The sequence below is a fragment of the Podarcis tiliguerta genome, assembly GCF_965153285.1.
Source record: "Podarcis tiliguerta genome assembly, chromosome: 17".
Lineage (NCBI taxonomy): Eukaryota > Metazoa > Chordata > Lepidosauria > Squamata > Lacertidae > Podarcis > Podarcis tiliguerta.
The window spans coordinates 10,320,171-10,336,576 of NC_139550.1; the positions used below are offsets into that span (position 1 = coordinate 10,320,171).

At 42.1% G+C, this 16,406-nt stretch overlaps 1 protein-coding gene across 2 annotated transcripts in view; it reads left to right on the top strand.

Annotated features, from left to right (window-relative positions):
• Positions 1 to 16,406, top strand: part of DNAH6 (dynein axonemal heavy chain 6) — a 124,075-nt gene that overhangs the window by 59,270 nt on the left and 48,399 nt on the right. For both annotated transcript variants that reach the window (XM_083419152.1, XM_083419153.1), the window contains 10 exons: positions 1,199 to 1,353; positions 2,852 to 3,083; positions 5,059 to 5,211; positions 5,534 to 5,674; positions 6,761 to 7,003; positions 7,411 to 7,578; positions 8,527 to 8,762; positions 11,496 to 11,757; positions 13,319 to 13,442; positions 14,418 to 14,614. In XM_083419152.1, coding sequence (XP_083275278.1) covers positions 1,199 to 1,353; positions 2,852 to 3,083; positions 5,059 to 5,211; positions 5,534 to 5,674; positions 6,761 to 7,003; positions 7,411 to 7,578; positions 8,527 to 8,762; positions 11,496 to 11,757; positions 13,319 to 13,442; positions 14,418 to 14,614 — 1,911 coding nt within the window. The remainder of the gene's footprint in view (positions 1 to 1,198; positions 1,354 to 2,851; positions 3,084 to 5,058; positions 5,212 to 5,533; positions 5,675 to 6,760; positions 7,004 to 7,410; positions 7,579 to 8,526; positions 8,763 to 11,495; positions 11,758 to 13,318; positions 13,443 to 14,417; positions 14,615 to 16,406) is intronic.

Sequence of the window (16,406 nt, forward strand, 5' to 3'; positions counted from 1 at the left end):
TAGAAAAGCAGCCATCATACAGATATTCCTCACAAGGAAAACAATACACATTTTCATTTATATTTAACATACTCTTAGTATGGTCAGAAAAGGGCAACCTTTCTGGATAGTGCAAGCGCTAGACTCTAGGGATGCTGACTAGAAGGAACGCTTGGGACATTGTAGATTTGTCCTGGTCTGGTGCCTGCAATGTCTTCTGTTTTCTAGCTGTGTGATTTGTGCTCGTATTGTGATGGTCATTGGCTATAAACAATAGAATTTACTGATTACAGTAAATGGATCTCAGGTTAGAACTAGAAATATATCTGATATATATTGGGGGGGGGGGATTACTAGCATCCGGATGAAAATATTATCTTGGGCTAAATTTAAATAATATGATTGCAGGTAGATCAGGTAATTGAATATCCGGTAGCCTAAAAACCATTGGACATGATCCATTCCCAGATGGTCACTGCTGCACAGTAAAAGAGCACTCTTTCCTTTCTCATTAGCTGGCTTAATAAGCACTCTATAGCAGTTCAAAAGCACGTCAAAGTGCAGGGAAGGTAAACGGCTTTTCCGTGCGCTGCTCTGGTTCGCCAGAAGCGGCTTAGTCATGCTGGCCACATGACCCGGAAGCTGTACGCCGGCTCCCTCAGCCAGTAAAGCGAGATGAGCGCCGCCACCCCAGAGACGTCTGCAACTGAACCTAATGGTCAGGGGTACCTTTACCTTTACTAGCTTACTCTTGTGGCTGGAAGGTGAAATACACAAATTATGACTTTCAGTGTGAAGCTCACATGCATCTAGCTTTCACTTTTCTCTTCAGGCCCTGTGTACAAACAATACGTGCCAAGGAGCATGAGCAACTGGCCTAGGAAGGAATGGAATGGTTCAATAAAACAAATGGGTGGTGTGATCTGTTGTTCCCAAGCATGGCTGATTGGGATCTCCTCTCATATGAGCTGATGAACTCACGGATGAAAGGATTGTCTCCCTAATTTGTAATATTCACAAATATGCCCAACATGAGAAGTAATGATTTCCCAAGAGTCTGCAAAAATTTCACATAATTAATTGGCTCACATTTCTATTGACTTTGACTCTCTCCTGTCACCATTAAGCTATGCTTTTTTACAGTCAGCATTTGATGGGGTAGCATTATATTTCCATTCCTTTTGATCACAATCTTATTTTCCTTCTCTGTTCATTTTAGATTGGAGTTGAGAAAGCTGAACGCATTTATGAAGAGCTAACTGATCTAGAAAAGATTATGGGGGTTCTGCAAGACTATCTGGATGATTATAATATAACCAACGCTAAGGAAACCAAACTGGTATTCTTCCAAGATGCTATAGAGCATGTTTCAAGGTAAATAATTACACTGCCATTAACCAAATATCAATAATATAAATGAGTTAATACTATATTAATAAACTAATGACAGCATGCCTATATAAAGTGGAAAGTACATTTCTGTAAATAAGTTCCTTGCTTTATTTTTTAAAAAAACAGTTTTTATTGAAGATTTTCTTGGTTTACAAAAGCACGTGCAATGTCTCTTATTTCAAGTTGTAAAGTCTTTTCTACAGATCAGTTACATTTGTTTTGAGACATTAGTGTTGAGTACAGTATAAGGTTAAGGGGACGCGGGTGGCGCTGTGGGTAAAAGCCTCAGCGCCTAGGGCTTGCTGATCGAAAGGTCGGCGGTTCGAATCCCCCCGGCGGGGTGCGCTCCCGTTGTTCGGTCCCAGCGCCTGCCAACCTAGCAGTTCGAAAGCACTCCCGGGTGCAAGTAGATAAATAGGGACCGCTTACTAGCGGGAAGGTAAACAGCGTTTCCGTGTGCGGCTCTGGCTTGCCAGAGCAGCGATGTCACGCTGGCCACATGACTCGGAAGTGTCTCCGGACAGCGCTGGCCCCCAGCCTCTTGAGTGAGATGGGCGCACAACCCTAGAGTCTGTCAAGACTGGCCCGTACGGGCAGGGGTACCTTTACCTTTACCTTTACAGTATAAGGTTGGCGAAGAAGGAGAGGAGGAGTGGTGTGCCGAAACATATTCCTTTTTATAGTGTACGTGTGGGGTTTTGTGTCAGCGTCAGCTGAATAGGTTCTGTTTCTATCCGCTTGTTATACTTTCTTGATACTGAGAGGGACTGGGAGGGCCCGGGGTGTGGTTGCTGTAATGAGGTTTGTGCTTCAGCAGTGGCAAGCCAAGTCAGGGGAAGGTTTCAGTGGTACCTTGGACAGCTCCACAAAGGGCTTAGGCTGGGGACTTCATAAGAGCAGACCTCAGGTGTTATTTCAGTGGCAGGCTAAGACTGAGCCTTAAATAGTTGCTAACTTTACCTTCCATGAAAGGAGCCTGTTCATCTGAAAGGGTGCAGTCTGCTTTCGGTGTCATTGGCTGCAATGCAGCAAGAGAAGATGTGGTCATACAATGACATCTGTGCTGGAGTTTTCAAGAGAAGGGATTGCGACCTCCTTGGGCTGGAGAGGTACCTGCACAATGGGCTCCTCCTCAGCAAGGAGTTCTGGTTTAGTGTGTAGATCTGGGAATTGTCCTGGTGGGCATGAAGTATGTATGTCGTTTGGGTCTCTAAAACATAGATAGAAATGTGTGTGACTGAGTATAATGAGCCCATTGCTTAAGTTCAGAATGGCAAAGGGAAAACTCTTTATTGCTGGAGACCCTCCTTCTCATAGGCATGAATGTGGATTTCCAGAATGAAAGAAACCTTTTACACTGCTGTGCTGCTTTAGTAAGATGGCAGTAAATGAGGAGGGTAGTGGGGAAAAGGGTCTTCTTTATATCTCTTGCTCATATGAATGCTAACCATTTCAAATTTATGTTCAATTTCCCCCACAGAATTGCTCGAATGATTCGCCAGGAAAGAGGAAATGCCCTGCTTGTTGGAGTTGGAGGCACGGGCAAGCAGTCTCTAACTAGACTCGCCTCTCATATATGTGGCTACAAATGCTTTCAAATAGAACTAAGCCGTGGTTATAATTACGACACTTTTCACGATGACCTTAGGAAGCTATATAAAATGGCAGGGGTGGAAGACAAAGATATGGTTTTCCTTTTCACGGACACGCAGGTGTGAACAGCTGAAATAAAAATCAAATTCACTTTGTGCTTGCTGCTAAAATCTTATCTGGGTAATAAAATGCTACCTGATTTATACAGTGTTGTTTATACAACCAAAATGATTCAGAAAGGGAATAATAAGCTTCATAAAATAACTAAAGGTCAAATAACTCATAGAAACAGGAAACATTTTTAAGGAAGATATCTGAAGCTTTTTATTAAAATGCTTTACAACATTTTTGATTGCTAAAATGTTTGCATGCAATTTTATTATTTTTATTAGTGTTTTTTGCTGGCTCTTATTTCTTTATTCTCTAAGTGAGTACATCACAGCCTTAGATGCCTTGTGAGTACATCACAGCCTTAGATGAACAGCAGGAGCCAGAAAGGAGGTTGGCAGGAGGAACAGCAGGAGCCAGAAATGATCAGTGACTGCCACATAGTAATTAAGGGGATTTTCACCCTTAGTACTGGGTGTTAGAAGGATGTGGGATTAAGTTTCTGTGGGCAGGATTCACCTAACAAGCCCATCAGCAGAAGCCCTGTGTGACAGCTTTCACCGGTGCAACGGGGCTTCTCACCTCTCCTCCCCCTGCAATCCCACTAAATTGGGTCGGCATGTCAGGAGAACCCCCAGAGCAATGTATGTGTGAGGTAATTGGGGGGGGGGCGGGTCATGCCATCTGGCAAGCTGATATGATTGCTCAAACAGAACACTAGTAGAAGTGTGATGTTGAATTCTGCAATAGGACTTGGTTCTGTGTACATATGAATAGGACTGCCCTGTTTGACAGCGTAGTAATAAAACCACAGAATGATCATAAAAATGACTTGCTAAACAAGAAAATTTAAATTCCCGTGTAGGCCTGTTGGCCCCAGAAGGTCTTCATGAAATGCCTGCTAAATCTCTGCTGGTCTAAGAGCATTCCCCAGCATGAGACTGGCGACACTAAATTAGTTTCCTTCTTTCAATATTTACAGGTGATAGATATCACAAAGCGGTTGTTAATTAGATATGGCACCTTGAGAGATTGTTCAGGCTGTGAAAAGCTCATTGCAGGGACTACCCAGATTTGAGGAACTCTGGGTACCATTTAAGTCAAAAGTTCAGTAGCAGCTCAAGTGGGGAACAGGCTTGGTTATAGAAAAATCATGGGATATATGGAAACGGATGTGAAAATCCACAGTGCAGGCCCCAACATTGTGCAATCCTGTGGAAAGCTGGTGGTGGTTCTCCAGCAGGCAGTAACTACTGGGAAAGCCCCAAATAAGGCACAGAGCTGCCATCTTTGAATGCACTGTGTGCCCAAACAAAGCCTCTCTGATCTGCTTAGAGGCCTCGTCCTTGGAGCTCCCAACTTAAACAGCCTAGAACTAGCATATCACAGTTTTTGAATAACTTCCCTTTGTCGCAACCCCCTACCCCCCAAAAAACAAACCCTTTCCCCCAACCTTCCCAACTCAGTTTGAGCTAGCAGGCCAGCCTTTGAATGCAGCAGTGGATCTGCCACTGCACTTCAACTCACTGTATTCCAGGCCCAGTTTTGATTGACTTGTTAGTCAGGGTCCTATGCACTCCCACCAGCAAAGTGAGGATGATACTAATTGGAAAAGATGCAGGAAAAAGCCAACCAAAATGATCACTGGCCTGGAGCAACTCCCCTATGAGAAAAGGTTATAGCATCTGGAGCTTTTTAATTTAAGGAAAGAAAGGTGGGTAGAGTAAGAGGAAGTATATAAAACAAGGTGTAGAAAGTGGACAAAAAAGTATCCTTCTCTGTTGCCTCATAATACTTGAACGTGGGGTCATCCAGTGAAACTGAACATTAAAATATTCAGACTCTTCTTATATTCTAATTTTAGAGCAGATAAAAGGTTTTTTTAAAAAAAGTGATTTACTGATACTTTTATTTTCTGATTGCGGAGTTGTTGTTTTTAACTCTGCAACACCTTTTCTTCAAAACTGATATTTACAAAATTTGTAGATTGTTGTAGAGGAATTTCTCGAAGATATAAACAACATTTTGAATTCTGGAGAGGTGCCTAATCTGTTTGAAAAAGACGAGCTGGAGTTTGTTATGGCAGCTACCCGACCCAAAGCAAAAGAAGCTGGTATACCAGAGGGCAACAGAGATGAGGTAGGATGCATTATAAATACTACCTTGAATGCATTATATTAACTTTTTTGGAGGGGACATCGACAATATTTAAATAACTACATATTCTTACATCTGTAATTTTCAGCTATGAAAAGAAGAGGACATTTTCCTGTTGCTGCTGTTCTCATCCTGTATCAGAGATTAAACTCATGGGTTAGATATGGAAATAGCCCATAAAGTAACCCAACCTACAGCTTTTTACAGTTTATGAGTGTCCTCAATTTTATTTGTGCTAACAACCTAATTACTGCTGTGCTGTCTTCTTATCCTTGAATGAACATTCATGACTGCCTTTTCTCAGGTTTTTCAGTTCTTCATTAATCGAGTTCGCCAGAAGCTACATATTGTTCTGTGCATGAGCCCTGTAGGAGACGCTTTTCGAGCACGCTGTCGAATGTTTCCATCACTTGTGAATTGCTGCACTATTGATTGGTTTGTGCAGGTAACTAATTTCAGTTTTGTTGAGAAGTCCAGCTGATGCATAATTGTTATATTTGATTGAGATGGCTCGTTTCGTTCTGTTGAAATGTTTTCCTTCAACAACGACCTCCGCAAAATTTCAGTTCCAGTCGAAGTTGCAGTGCTGAGTCTGAGCCTATTGGCTAAGAGACGGAGCTACAAATCAGGAAACCCCTGGTTTAAACCTCAACTTTCAGTCATAAATTCACTAGTGGGATTTAACCTCCGCCCTCATAGCCAATGTGGAAATGATCAGACTGCCTGGCAGACCGACTGACCCACCCATTGAAAGGCTGCAACAAGATAAATGAATGTAGAGGGTTTGAAATGTGATCTGAATTCTAGAATAGAAAAGGTTTTGGTTTAAAAGAGGCATGGCAGAAATTAACCCACACACCAAAAAGCATGGAAACAGTAAGTAAGGCACACACTTTAATTTTCATGTCATGTAAGCAGTAAACATGTTGTTCTATTGTCTTACATCTTGTGCTAGCTTGCAACTCTGTCTCCTGGCGCCCACACAGTCTTTTAGCCTCAGCTCTTTTCAAAGCGGGATGCGGGTGGCGCTGTGGGTTAAACCACAGAGCCTAGGACTTGCTGATCAGAAGGTCGGAGGTTCGAATCCCCGCGACAGGGTGAGCTCCCGTTGCTCAGTCCCTGCTCCTGCCAACCTAGCAGTTCGAAAGCACATCAAAGTGCAAGTAGATAAATAGGTACCGCTCCGGCGGGAAGGTAAACGGCATTTTCGTGCACTGCTCTGGTTTGCCACAAGCGGCTTTAGTCATGCTGGTCACATGACCCGGAAGCCTTACGCCGGCTCCCTCGGCCAGTAAAGCGAGATGAGCACCGCAGACCCAGAGTCATCCGCAACCCCTAATGGTCAGGGGTCCCTTTACCTTTACCTTACTGTTCAAAGCTGCTAGAATGTAAAGCACCTCTAATATCACAGTCATTTTGGGGAGTGGGGCAGGGAGAGAAACACCACCAAAACTCTGATGGAAAATGCTTGAGGCACTGAATGTATAACTGGCGTAAGATTATCTCGGTAATCTCTTCATCTTTTTTTCAGTGGCCCAGAGAAGCACTTAATTCTGTATCAAGGACTTTTTTCCTGCACATTGACCTTGGAAGTGAACGCATGAAAGAAAAACTTTCCAGAATGTGCGTAGACATTCACATGAGTGTGACAGAGATGGCAGAGCAGTACTATGCTGAGCTCCGACGGCGCTATTACACAACGCCCACTTCCTATTTAGAGTTAATCAACCTTTATTTAACCATGCTGGGTGAAAAAAGGAAGCAGCTTGTTTCAGTAGGTTGAATTTTATTAGTAAGAATCTATGCCTTCTTTCCCTTTAATGTTATTTTACTCCTCTCTTGTAAATATAGCATACATGTTGTTGGGTCCCTTTTTCCCTTCTAAGAAATGCCTTTAACATTTGCTTTTTTCACCCCAGGCCTAGATGGTGTATTACTTCATGAGAAATCCAAGTGCTGAGATTTCTTGTTAATTTCCTCTATCATCCACTCACACTAAAAGGACTTAAAATTATACAGTGCCAGTGATCTTAGTGAAGCTACCCACAAGTGACAAGAGACTGCAGTGCAGTCGTTTTACATATAGGCATTTGTATCCGGTGACGTCAGCTGAGATAAATGGCCATTAAAATATATATATATATATCCTAGCTCTTTATGATCTTCTGAATTATTTCTCAGGCTCGGGATCGTGTGAAGAATGGCTTAACGAAACTATTAGAGACAAACGTACTTGTTGATAAAATGAAATTAGACCTATCAGCTTTGGAGCCAGTCCTCAAGGAGAAATCTGTGGATGTTGAGGCACTGATGGAAAAGTTAGCAGTGGATCAAGAAAATGCTGATCAGGTGCAAAGTACTATCTGTTCTTCGTTATGTACATACATATGTTATTCTTTATGTTTATCATATCTTTAGCAGTGGTGTGCCCTTGAAACAGACTGGATTTTTACTGCTAAGTGTTTTCTAGATGGCACAATTAACTTAAGAATTCAATAGTCCCCCCCTATAATGAGAAAGGATGAAAGGTGCTTGGGGTGGCATGCAAAGTACTGACTGTTAGACCATGGGTTGCTAATATGGCCAAACTTGGCCCTCCAGCTGTTTTGGGACTACAATTCCCATCATCCCTGATCACTGGTCCTGTTCACTAGGGATGATGGGAGTTGTAGTCCCAAAACAGCTGGAGGGCCAAGTTCGGCCATGCCTGCTCTAGGTGATGTTGGACCCCCAACTACCACCATCTCCGATAACTGGACATGCTAGCTGATGGGAGTTTTAATCCAACAAGATGTGGGGGGCACCATGTCTGCTACCTGGTGTTAGATCATTGTTCCATGTGACTTAATGCTGGTCATGGTTCTTTGAACTCTCACTTAACTGAAAAGGCAAGGGATAGTACAACCGTAAACGTCTGTACTCAGAAGTAAGCTTTGCTGAGTTCAATGTAGCTTTCTCCCCAGTAAGTGAGTTCGGGACTGAAGCCTGGTCTATTGCCTTTTTTGTTCTGATAAAGTACATCTATTCAAACCACTCAGAGCAGTGCTGCTAGGAGTGTTGATTGTTTTAGAACAGGAAGATCTCAAAGGCAGTACAACCTCCATTGGTGACTTACAAAGAAGATGAAGAAATCACAGAATTGCATTGTATTTCACAATCTTACTGCACATTGCGTTTCTATTTTATTTCCTTATATTTTGAACAAGGGAAACCAAATATTAAAGTAAGAAAAATGTTAACATTTTTAATAGCTGTTATTCATTTGGTAAAGATGTATTTGGCCATCCCCGCCCCCAGGTTCGGCGTGTCGTTCAAGAAGACGAAGCTGTTGCGAAAGTAAAAGCGGAGGAAACTCAGGCAATAGCTGATGACGCTCAGCGCGATTTGGATGAGGCTCTTCCAGCTCTGGACGCGGCTAACAAAGCTCTTGACTCTTTGGATAAAGCAGATATTTCTGAAATCAGAGTTTTCACTAAGCCGCCTGATCTTGTCATGACAGTAATGGAAGCTATCTGCATTCTTCTAAATGCAAAGTAAGCTAGCACCTCACCCACATTCTTGATTTTTAGGTTTGATTTCATGTGAAATGATGCTCACTTCCTAGAGCACTTTCCAACAGAGAGTCATGTTCCCCTCCGCAGTGCAGCAAACATGCACTGTATCCTTATGCTTCAAGGTTTCTTGCCAGTACCTGAGGCAGTGGGGAAACCCAGAGCAAAGGCATCCTGTTACGAGTATCCATTTTGAATTACAAAAAGTTACAGGTGAAGAGCAGCAGATTTGTGATTGTTATTTCAACAGCAGCCACACATTCTCCATTCCTTCTCATTCTGTTCTTGATCTCAGAAATACTGCCAAACATTATGAAGGAGACGTGTGTGTGTGTGTGTCATGATACTAATGATAATGATACTAATTAGCGTTGGGGGGATAAAAATTAAGAACTCAAATTTAATTGGGCATGACAAACTATAATTGTGGTTTTGATGTGTGGGAATAGTCAGAACTCCCTTGTGGTAAAGCACGTCTGTTTAGATGAGCTTGGGCCAAACTCCGACTTTCTCCTCCAAATCAGCTAATTATTAGGGAGTTTGATCATGCTGTTATATGCTTCAGGCAAAGTCAGCCACTGATGAATATCCCAAAGGAATCTAAGGATGCGTTACATCAAGTACATTTATCAGAAAGCAAATGAAAGCCACTGCGAATATTGGTATAATATTTGAAAGAACAAAGAGTCCAGTTTTCAAAGGTCAATTTGTTTACCCTATTAACGTTTTTCCAAAGTGTGACTCTCTTGGATGTTTCAGAATGACTCAAAAAGGGAATGCTAATATCATACCAGCACAGAAGCACGTGTCTTGATGATTGCAACGCCTCCTGTAAGAACCACTTAGTACTTGACAGTGTGCAGAACTGTTGTATGGTGTGGAATTGGGTGGGAAAGTGCATGATGGACACTGGGTGAAGGACTTGGTGAAGGGTACTTTATGTTGGCTTATCATCATGGAATCCTGTGGGCATCTCAGCCACCATGAAGTTATCTAGGTTTTCACAATTCTACATGCCTTTTATTTTGGGGAAAATTGTTTCCAATGGACTCCACAGTTGGCTCTGCTTTGCTCACTAAGTATATCCCAGTAGGATGGCCCAACAATGGGCAACGCTGCCATCTAGTATCCAAAGGTAGCAAAAATGACTTGTGGAAGTATCTGGTGTACTGAGATGTCCAAAGTTCATTTGCCTTTCCATCTGGAAATGAGAGCTGGACCATAAAAAGGCTGATCGCCGAAGAATTGATGCTTTTGAATTATGGTGCTGGAAGAGACTCTTGAGAGTCCCATGGACTGCAAGAAGATCAAACCTATCCATTCTTAAGGAAATTAGCCCTGAGTGCTCACAGGAAGGACAGATCCTGAAGCTGAGGCTCCAGTACTTTGGGCACCTCATGAGAAGAGAAGACTCCCTGGAAAAGACCCTGATGTTGGGAAAGATTGAGGGCACAAGGAGAAGGGGATGACAGAGGACAAGATGGTTGGACTGTGTTCTCGAAGCTACCAGCATGAGCTTGACCAAACTGCGGGAGGCAGTGGAAGACAGGAGTGCCTGGTGTGCTCTGGTCCATGGGGTCACGAAGAGTCGGACACGACTAAACAACAACAACAACAAAATGGCTTCTCAGTCACTGCTTTCTTTCTCCTTAGCCACTTCCTTCCCACTCTTTCCCTATACTTATCTGTTGATTATGGATAATAGCATGATAAGTCTTGTAAAATAGCCACAAGGACAACGTAGCTTATTCCTGAGTGCATAGGACTGTCCTGCATATTTTATGTATCATGCATAAATAGCCGGTGGTGCATATCTTAGATGCCACCTTTTCTTAGATACACACCATGCAATGGGATCAGTTTGCGCTGTATTCCTCCTTTAACTACAGTGATAATTGAAGTGTAGCAAACGTTTTTAGTTGTGGCCCCCATCCTTTGGAAATTTCTGTCTAAAGAAGACCAATTCAACTCTCTATACAGTTTTTGCCACCAGCTGGAATCATTTATCTCCCCATGGAAGCTTCCAAGTCTTTGTTGATCGCTGATAACTTTTATTAGATTTGTGCTGCTTATGGCTTTATTAGTTATTGGGATGGATCCAATATATTTTGCTGGAAACCGCCCAGCCAGATGGGCGAGGTATAAATAATGTTGTTGTTGTTGTTGTTAATAGCACAATCCTATGCATGTATACTCCGAATTAAGTCTCACTAAATTCAGTTCCATCTCCAGTGTACATAGGATTGAATCTTAAGTTCGTTAAACTTGGTTCCCATACCTAAGATCATGACATTATATAATTTAACACTTTTGACAATAGCAACCTAGAAGGCACGTTCCTGTAGAGGACCAGCAACTTGAGCAGCCAGTTCTGCAAGTGTCTCTCTGGATTAGATGAAATCCGTAGACGTGCCACTTGACTTTGAATTCATATTATCACAAAATTTTAGCGGCAGCACGAGGCATCAAAGCTGTTTCCTTTGTTCCTATCTTCTTCCCAAGGCCTGCCTCAGTGCTTTTAAGTTTCTTCTCTTCTTCAAGTTAATGAAATGTGCTTTGGAAATGTAACTGCCAGTTAGTTTTTTATCAAGTATAAATTTCATCCTAGCATTGGTAATAAAGCATGGAAATTTCAAAAATACATGAAACTGCATTGGTTAATATATTCTCTGGGGCATATATTTCTAAATTCCACCACTTCTTTTAATCTTTCAGGCCTGACTGGGCAACAGCAAAACAGCTTCTTGGAGACTCCACTTTCCTGAGAAGGCTTTTAGAATATGATAAAGAAAATATAGGCCGTCAAGTATTGCTTAAGCTTCAGAAATATATCAACAACCCCGATTTTGTACCAGAAAAAGTAGAGAAAGTGTCAAAGGCATGCAAGTCTATGTGTATGTGGGTGAGAGCTATGGATTTATACTCTCGAATTGTCAAGGTTGTGGAGCCAAAAAGGCAGAAGTTAAATGCTGCACAGGTGCTTGTTTTTTCAATGTTATTTTGTATGTTTTATTTAATACTGACTGGAAAAAAGAAAATTCCTTTCATCTGTGACACTTCTTGGTCTTTTCTGGGGATAGCTATTTTGCTAAAGAGAAGAGATTTCTCTTGCTAGAGGCAATGGCATATAATTTAGGAGTATCCCTTCCGCCCAGCAGAAGCCACAGCCAGCCTGCTGATTGACTCGTCCACGGGGATGCAATACTCCCTGCCCCCAAACCAGCCCTGCCTTGGGTTATGAAAGCCATCTTTTCCTCACTGGGCTCATGTTTGCAGTGCATTTTTTATATCTTTTCTCTCATTTCCCCCTCTTCCCTTGTCACCCTACGCATCCTGGCCAAGAGGACAAGGGTGGAAAAAATTGTTTAAAACCGCCTTCTTCCTCAGGCCACAACCAACAACTCCACACCCTGCCAGATGTTATTGCCTGGAACAAGCTGACAAGGTTGGGCTCATGTCTGTGTGCCCTTGTATGAGCTGCAGCTGTTGAGTAATAATAATAATAAATTTTATTTATACCCCGCCCTCCCCAGCCAAGACCGGGCTCAGGGTGGCTAACACCAGGTATAAAAACAATTGATTAAAATACAACTTAAAAACAAGATTAAAATACAACATTAAAATGCGGCCTCATTTCAGTAGAAACTCAGATCAAAAACGTTTTGGGGATGAAAACGTCAAATCTTCACCAAGGCCAACTATCCAGACTGGTCCTACATGGACCAGAAAAAAGCCAGGGAAGTCCCCAAATAGGAGTTTCATCACAGAAGGGGAAAGGAAAAAGGAAAGAGAGGAAGGGGATCAAGTTGATTCCAAGCCAAAGGCCAGGCGGAACACCTCTGTCTTACAGGCCCTGTTAAGTAGACTTAACAGATGATCCAGTGTGCACTCTCTTTTTTTCCTGGTGTGCTTTTTCTCCTGACCAGCAGGGCTGGATCTATAGGCTGCTGTTTTGGCGCAAGACTTTGCCGCTGCACCCAAGATTGAGGGGTCCTGGGGCATGTTGCGCATGTGTGATATCATACATGTAACACATGACGGTGACGTCATGTGCCCAGCATGTTTTGCACACGGGTGATATCACATGGGTGATATCTAATCGTCAGGAGGAGACCAAGCACTGAGCCTAGCACAGCGCGGCTTCAATGGCTGTCGGCTCCTCTCACGTTCAGGAGGAGCTTGCTCTACATCCAGCCTCTTCCGCCCCCTCAATATTGAGGGGGTCAGACCCCCTGCCAACAGATACTGAGGGGGCCAAAGACACCTTGACTCTATAAGTTGGCACTCCAGGTGCTGCCTTGGTCAATACTGCCCAATGTCCAATGGTAAAAGAGTTGGATGTGGAAATCTGAGGCCTATGTTCAAAGTCCAGTTCAGTCCTAGAACGTGTTGCATGATCCCAAGGAAGTCACTATCAGTGTATAGTATGAAGAGCATCAGGCATTTTCCTTAACAGAACTGTTGTGCAAGTGAACAAAACATGTTGTGCAAAGAATTTGCCACAGCAGTGATAAGCATCCATTTTTAATACCGATTAGGCAGAGCTTGATGCAACTTTGGCTACCCTTCGTGATAAACAAAAAAAACTGAGGCAAGTGGAAGAACAAATTCAGGAATTGCAAGACCAATATGAAAGAAGTTTGGAAGAAAAAGAGGGTCTTGGTAAGTGGCTGTTTTAAAGACCATGAAAATAACGTTACAGTAATGCTTCAGATATACTTTTTCACTGTATGGGGCTAACTAAATCTAAAAACACTCATTGAGTCTACAGTGCTAATCAAAGATGCTGAATGATATCTAGAAGCCTTACACAGAGCCTAGTAATAGGTTGGAGATCAAAAAATACAAAAAATAAAACAAAGAGCTAAAATCTTGCTTCCTAATCATGCCTACCCAGAAGTAAGTCCTGTTGAATTCACTGAGGCTTACTCCCAGATGTGTGGGGTGCAGGCTGCAGCCTTAGTTGTCAGGAATGCCTGCTGGTGTTTCAGCAATTAGACATCCAGAAGACTCTCTGATCTACAAGCATGTTAAGAATGTAAGCTTGTTTGTACATCTAAAATTTCTCACATGCACGAAGTTTGTCATTCTCTTTATCCAAAATATAAATCCATTTATCAGGGCATCATATAACACATGTATCTAACACATGCATAGGAATTACATAAAATCTGAGGAGTTGTTGTCCAAGCAGATCTTTCCTTAGAGAATCATTTTCAGAACATCTCTGGGGAGTGAAACTTCCAAGGAAACACTAGAGAACAGAAGAACTCTAAATGAATTTGTGGGAGAATGTGCCAGTGATGGGGGCATCTGATGAAATGATTTTTACTTCTAGCCTTTGTATCTCTGGAGTCCTGTACAGGTTTTTGAGGAGGCTCAGACTTGATCAACTTATTTTAGTTTGCATATGTAGATACATACCCAAGGATAGAGTGTTTGAAAGGAATTAGGCTAGGAGCTGTCAACAAAGAACAAAGGATTCACTTCCCATATTCTGATTTTCTGTGACATTTCTAACTCTGGACATGCAATCCTTTATTATGTAAAGAGGTCTAAAGAATGTCTTGCAAAAAAAAAAGAAAGCCTTACTACTGTTTTAAAATAAACAGTCTTAGTAATTTTCACTCTGTTTAGCAAGGACCATGGCACTGACTCAAGCTCGCCTCAATCGAGCTGGAAAACTTACAGCTGCATTAGGAGATGAACAGGTCCGGTGGGAAGAGAGTATTTTGAATTTTGAGGCGGAGATTTCAAACATCACTGGAAATGTGTTCATAGCTGCAGCTTGTGTAGCCTACTATGGAGCCTTTACAGCACATTATAGGCAACTGGTGAGTTAAAACAACACTTCCTTCTCTGTACCATGATTTCTGTGGATATGCCTGTGGGCTTTTTTCATTGTAAAAATCGTGTACTTTATAGAAACGCTTGTCCGTTTCATAGCGAAACAGAACTCTCCAAATAAATGTAAAGCAGTATAGCCACATTGGAAGAACTGAATCAACCCTGTGCAATAGGCCCTTTGCTACAGCCGAAGAGTGAATTACCCTTTTCTTCACTGCAAATGGTTAAGCTTTGCTTAGTGAACCGGTTATCTAATGAGGGGATAGATGTAAAAACCATGGTCCAGACCGGAGGAAATGTACTGTGACATGCCACACCAAACTCCAGGGGTTCCAAACACTCATCTGAGGCTCAGTTCCCTTGGAGTGAAGGTCGGCAGAGACTGTGGTGTCTATAGAATAGATGTTTTTATTAACACACATATCCACTTTTTTTAGTTTTGGGCAAAAATCGCAAAGAAATTGGACATTTTTGAGCTATTTCTAAGGCAAAAACGACACTGTCAACATTGGCTGCCATACGTCTGGGTTTTCCCTGACATTTTGCTGTTTTCCGCCTATACAGTGGTACCTCGGGTTAAGTACTTAATTCGTTCTGGAGGTCCGTATTTAACCTGAAACTGTTCTTAACCTGAAGCACCACTTTAACTAATGGGGCCTCTTGCTGCTGCCGCGCTGCCGGAGCACAATTTCTGTTCTCATCCTGAAGCAAAGTTCTTAACCTGAAGCACTATTTCTGGGTTAGCGGAGTCTGTAACCTGAAGCATATTAACCTGAAGCGTATGTAACCCGAGATACCACTGTACACTGCTTGCGGCTGCAGTATTCCGGATATGTCTGGGAAATTCCAGACATATGGCAACCATAATGGAAGAGAATCACAGTATTAGCCTGCCCACAGATCTTGCTTCCCGTTAGGTTTTCAGGAACGCCCAAAGATCCAGCACAGAGCAAACACGAGCTGCTTTCAGCTCACCCTCACACAACTCTGCCTGTTGTTCTCCTACATAGCAGCTACGTAAGGCGGGTGGAGGAAAGGCCTACCTGTTTGTTCTATGGCATAGGGCAACTTCTTTGGATATGTTAAAGCACGGTACTTAGCTAACCCAGCCAAAGTCATTTCCTTGGCAAAGGATCTGGTCTAGCAAAGCTTCCTCTTGTGCATTCTACCCTCATAGATACAGGATCCCACCATGGTTTCTCCTTGGGGTTCTTTTGGGTTTTCCTATAGAGTACAGAAAGTTCAACTTGTTTAAGAACAGCAAAGTATTGATGCCCTTAGTGCTGGGCTTTCATACTTTTAAAAGGGCACGGTTTTAATACAAGCAGCGACTTAGCAGGCAAATGAACCTCTCACAGCTCAGCATACGTTCAGTGTAATCTTTGTGGCAGGTGCTATTTCATCACCTCAGGTTAATAGAGCTTTTAATTAACGCTGAAACACTTTTCCAGCTATAATCTTTTTAAATGTTAAAGTATTAGCAAAATATGTCAAGGTGTTATTAATGCTATAATGCTAATTATAAAAATGATGCAAGGCATTTTTAATAAGTTTTAATATCATTTTTCCACTTAACAATTAGTTGTTTCTTTGTTATTGGTTTTTTTTTTTAAAAAAAAAACCTAGCAGCATTGCCTTAAATCACCTTGCTAAAGTGTCAGTAATCAGAAAATTTGGTTGTTTTTGTTTTTGTTTTTAAAAAGTTATTGTGTAATAATACATAGGTATTCACTTAAGGTATTCACTTCAGGATCATATCACTCTACCCTGTATAGGTGG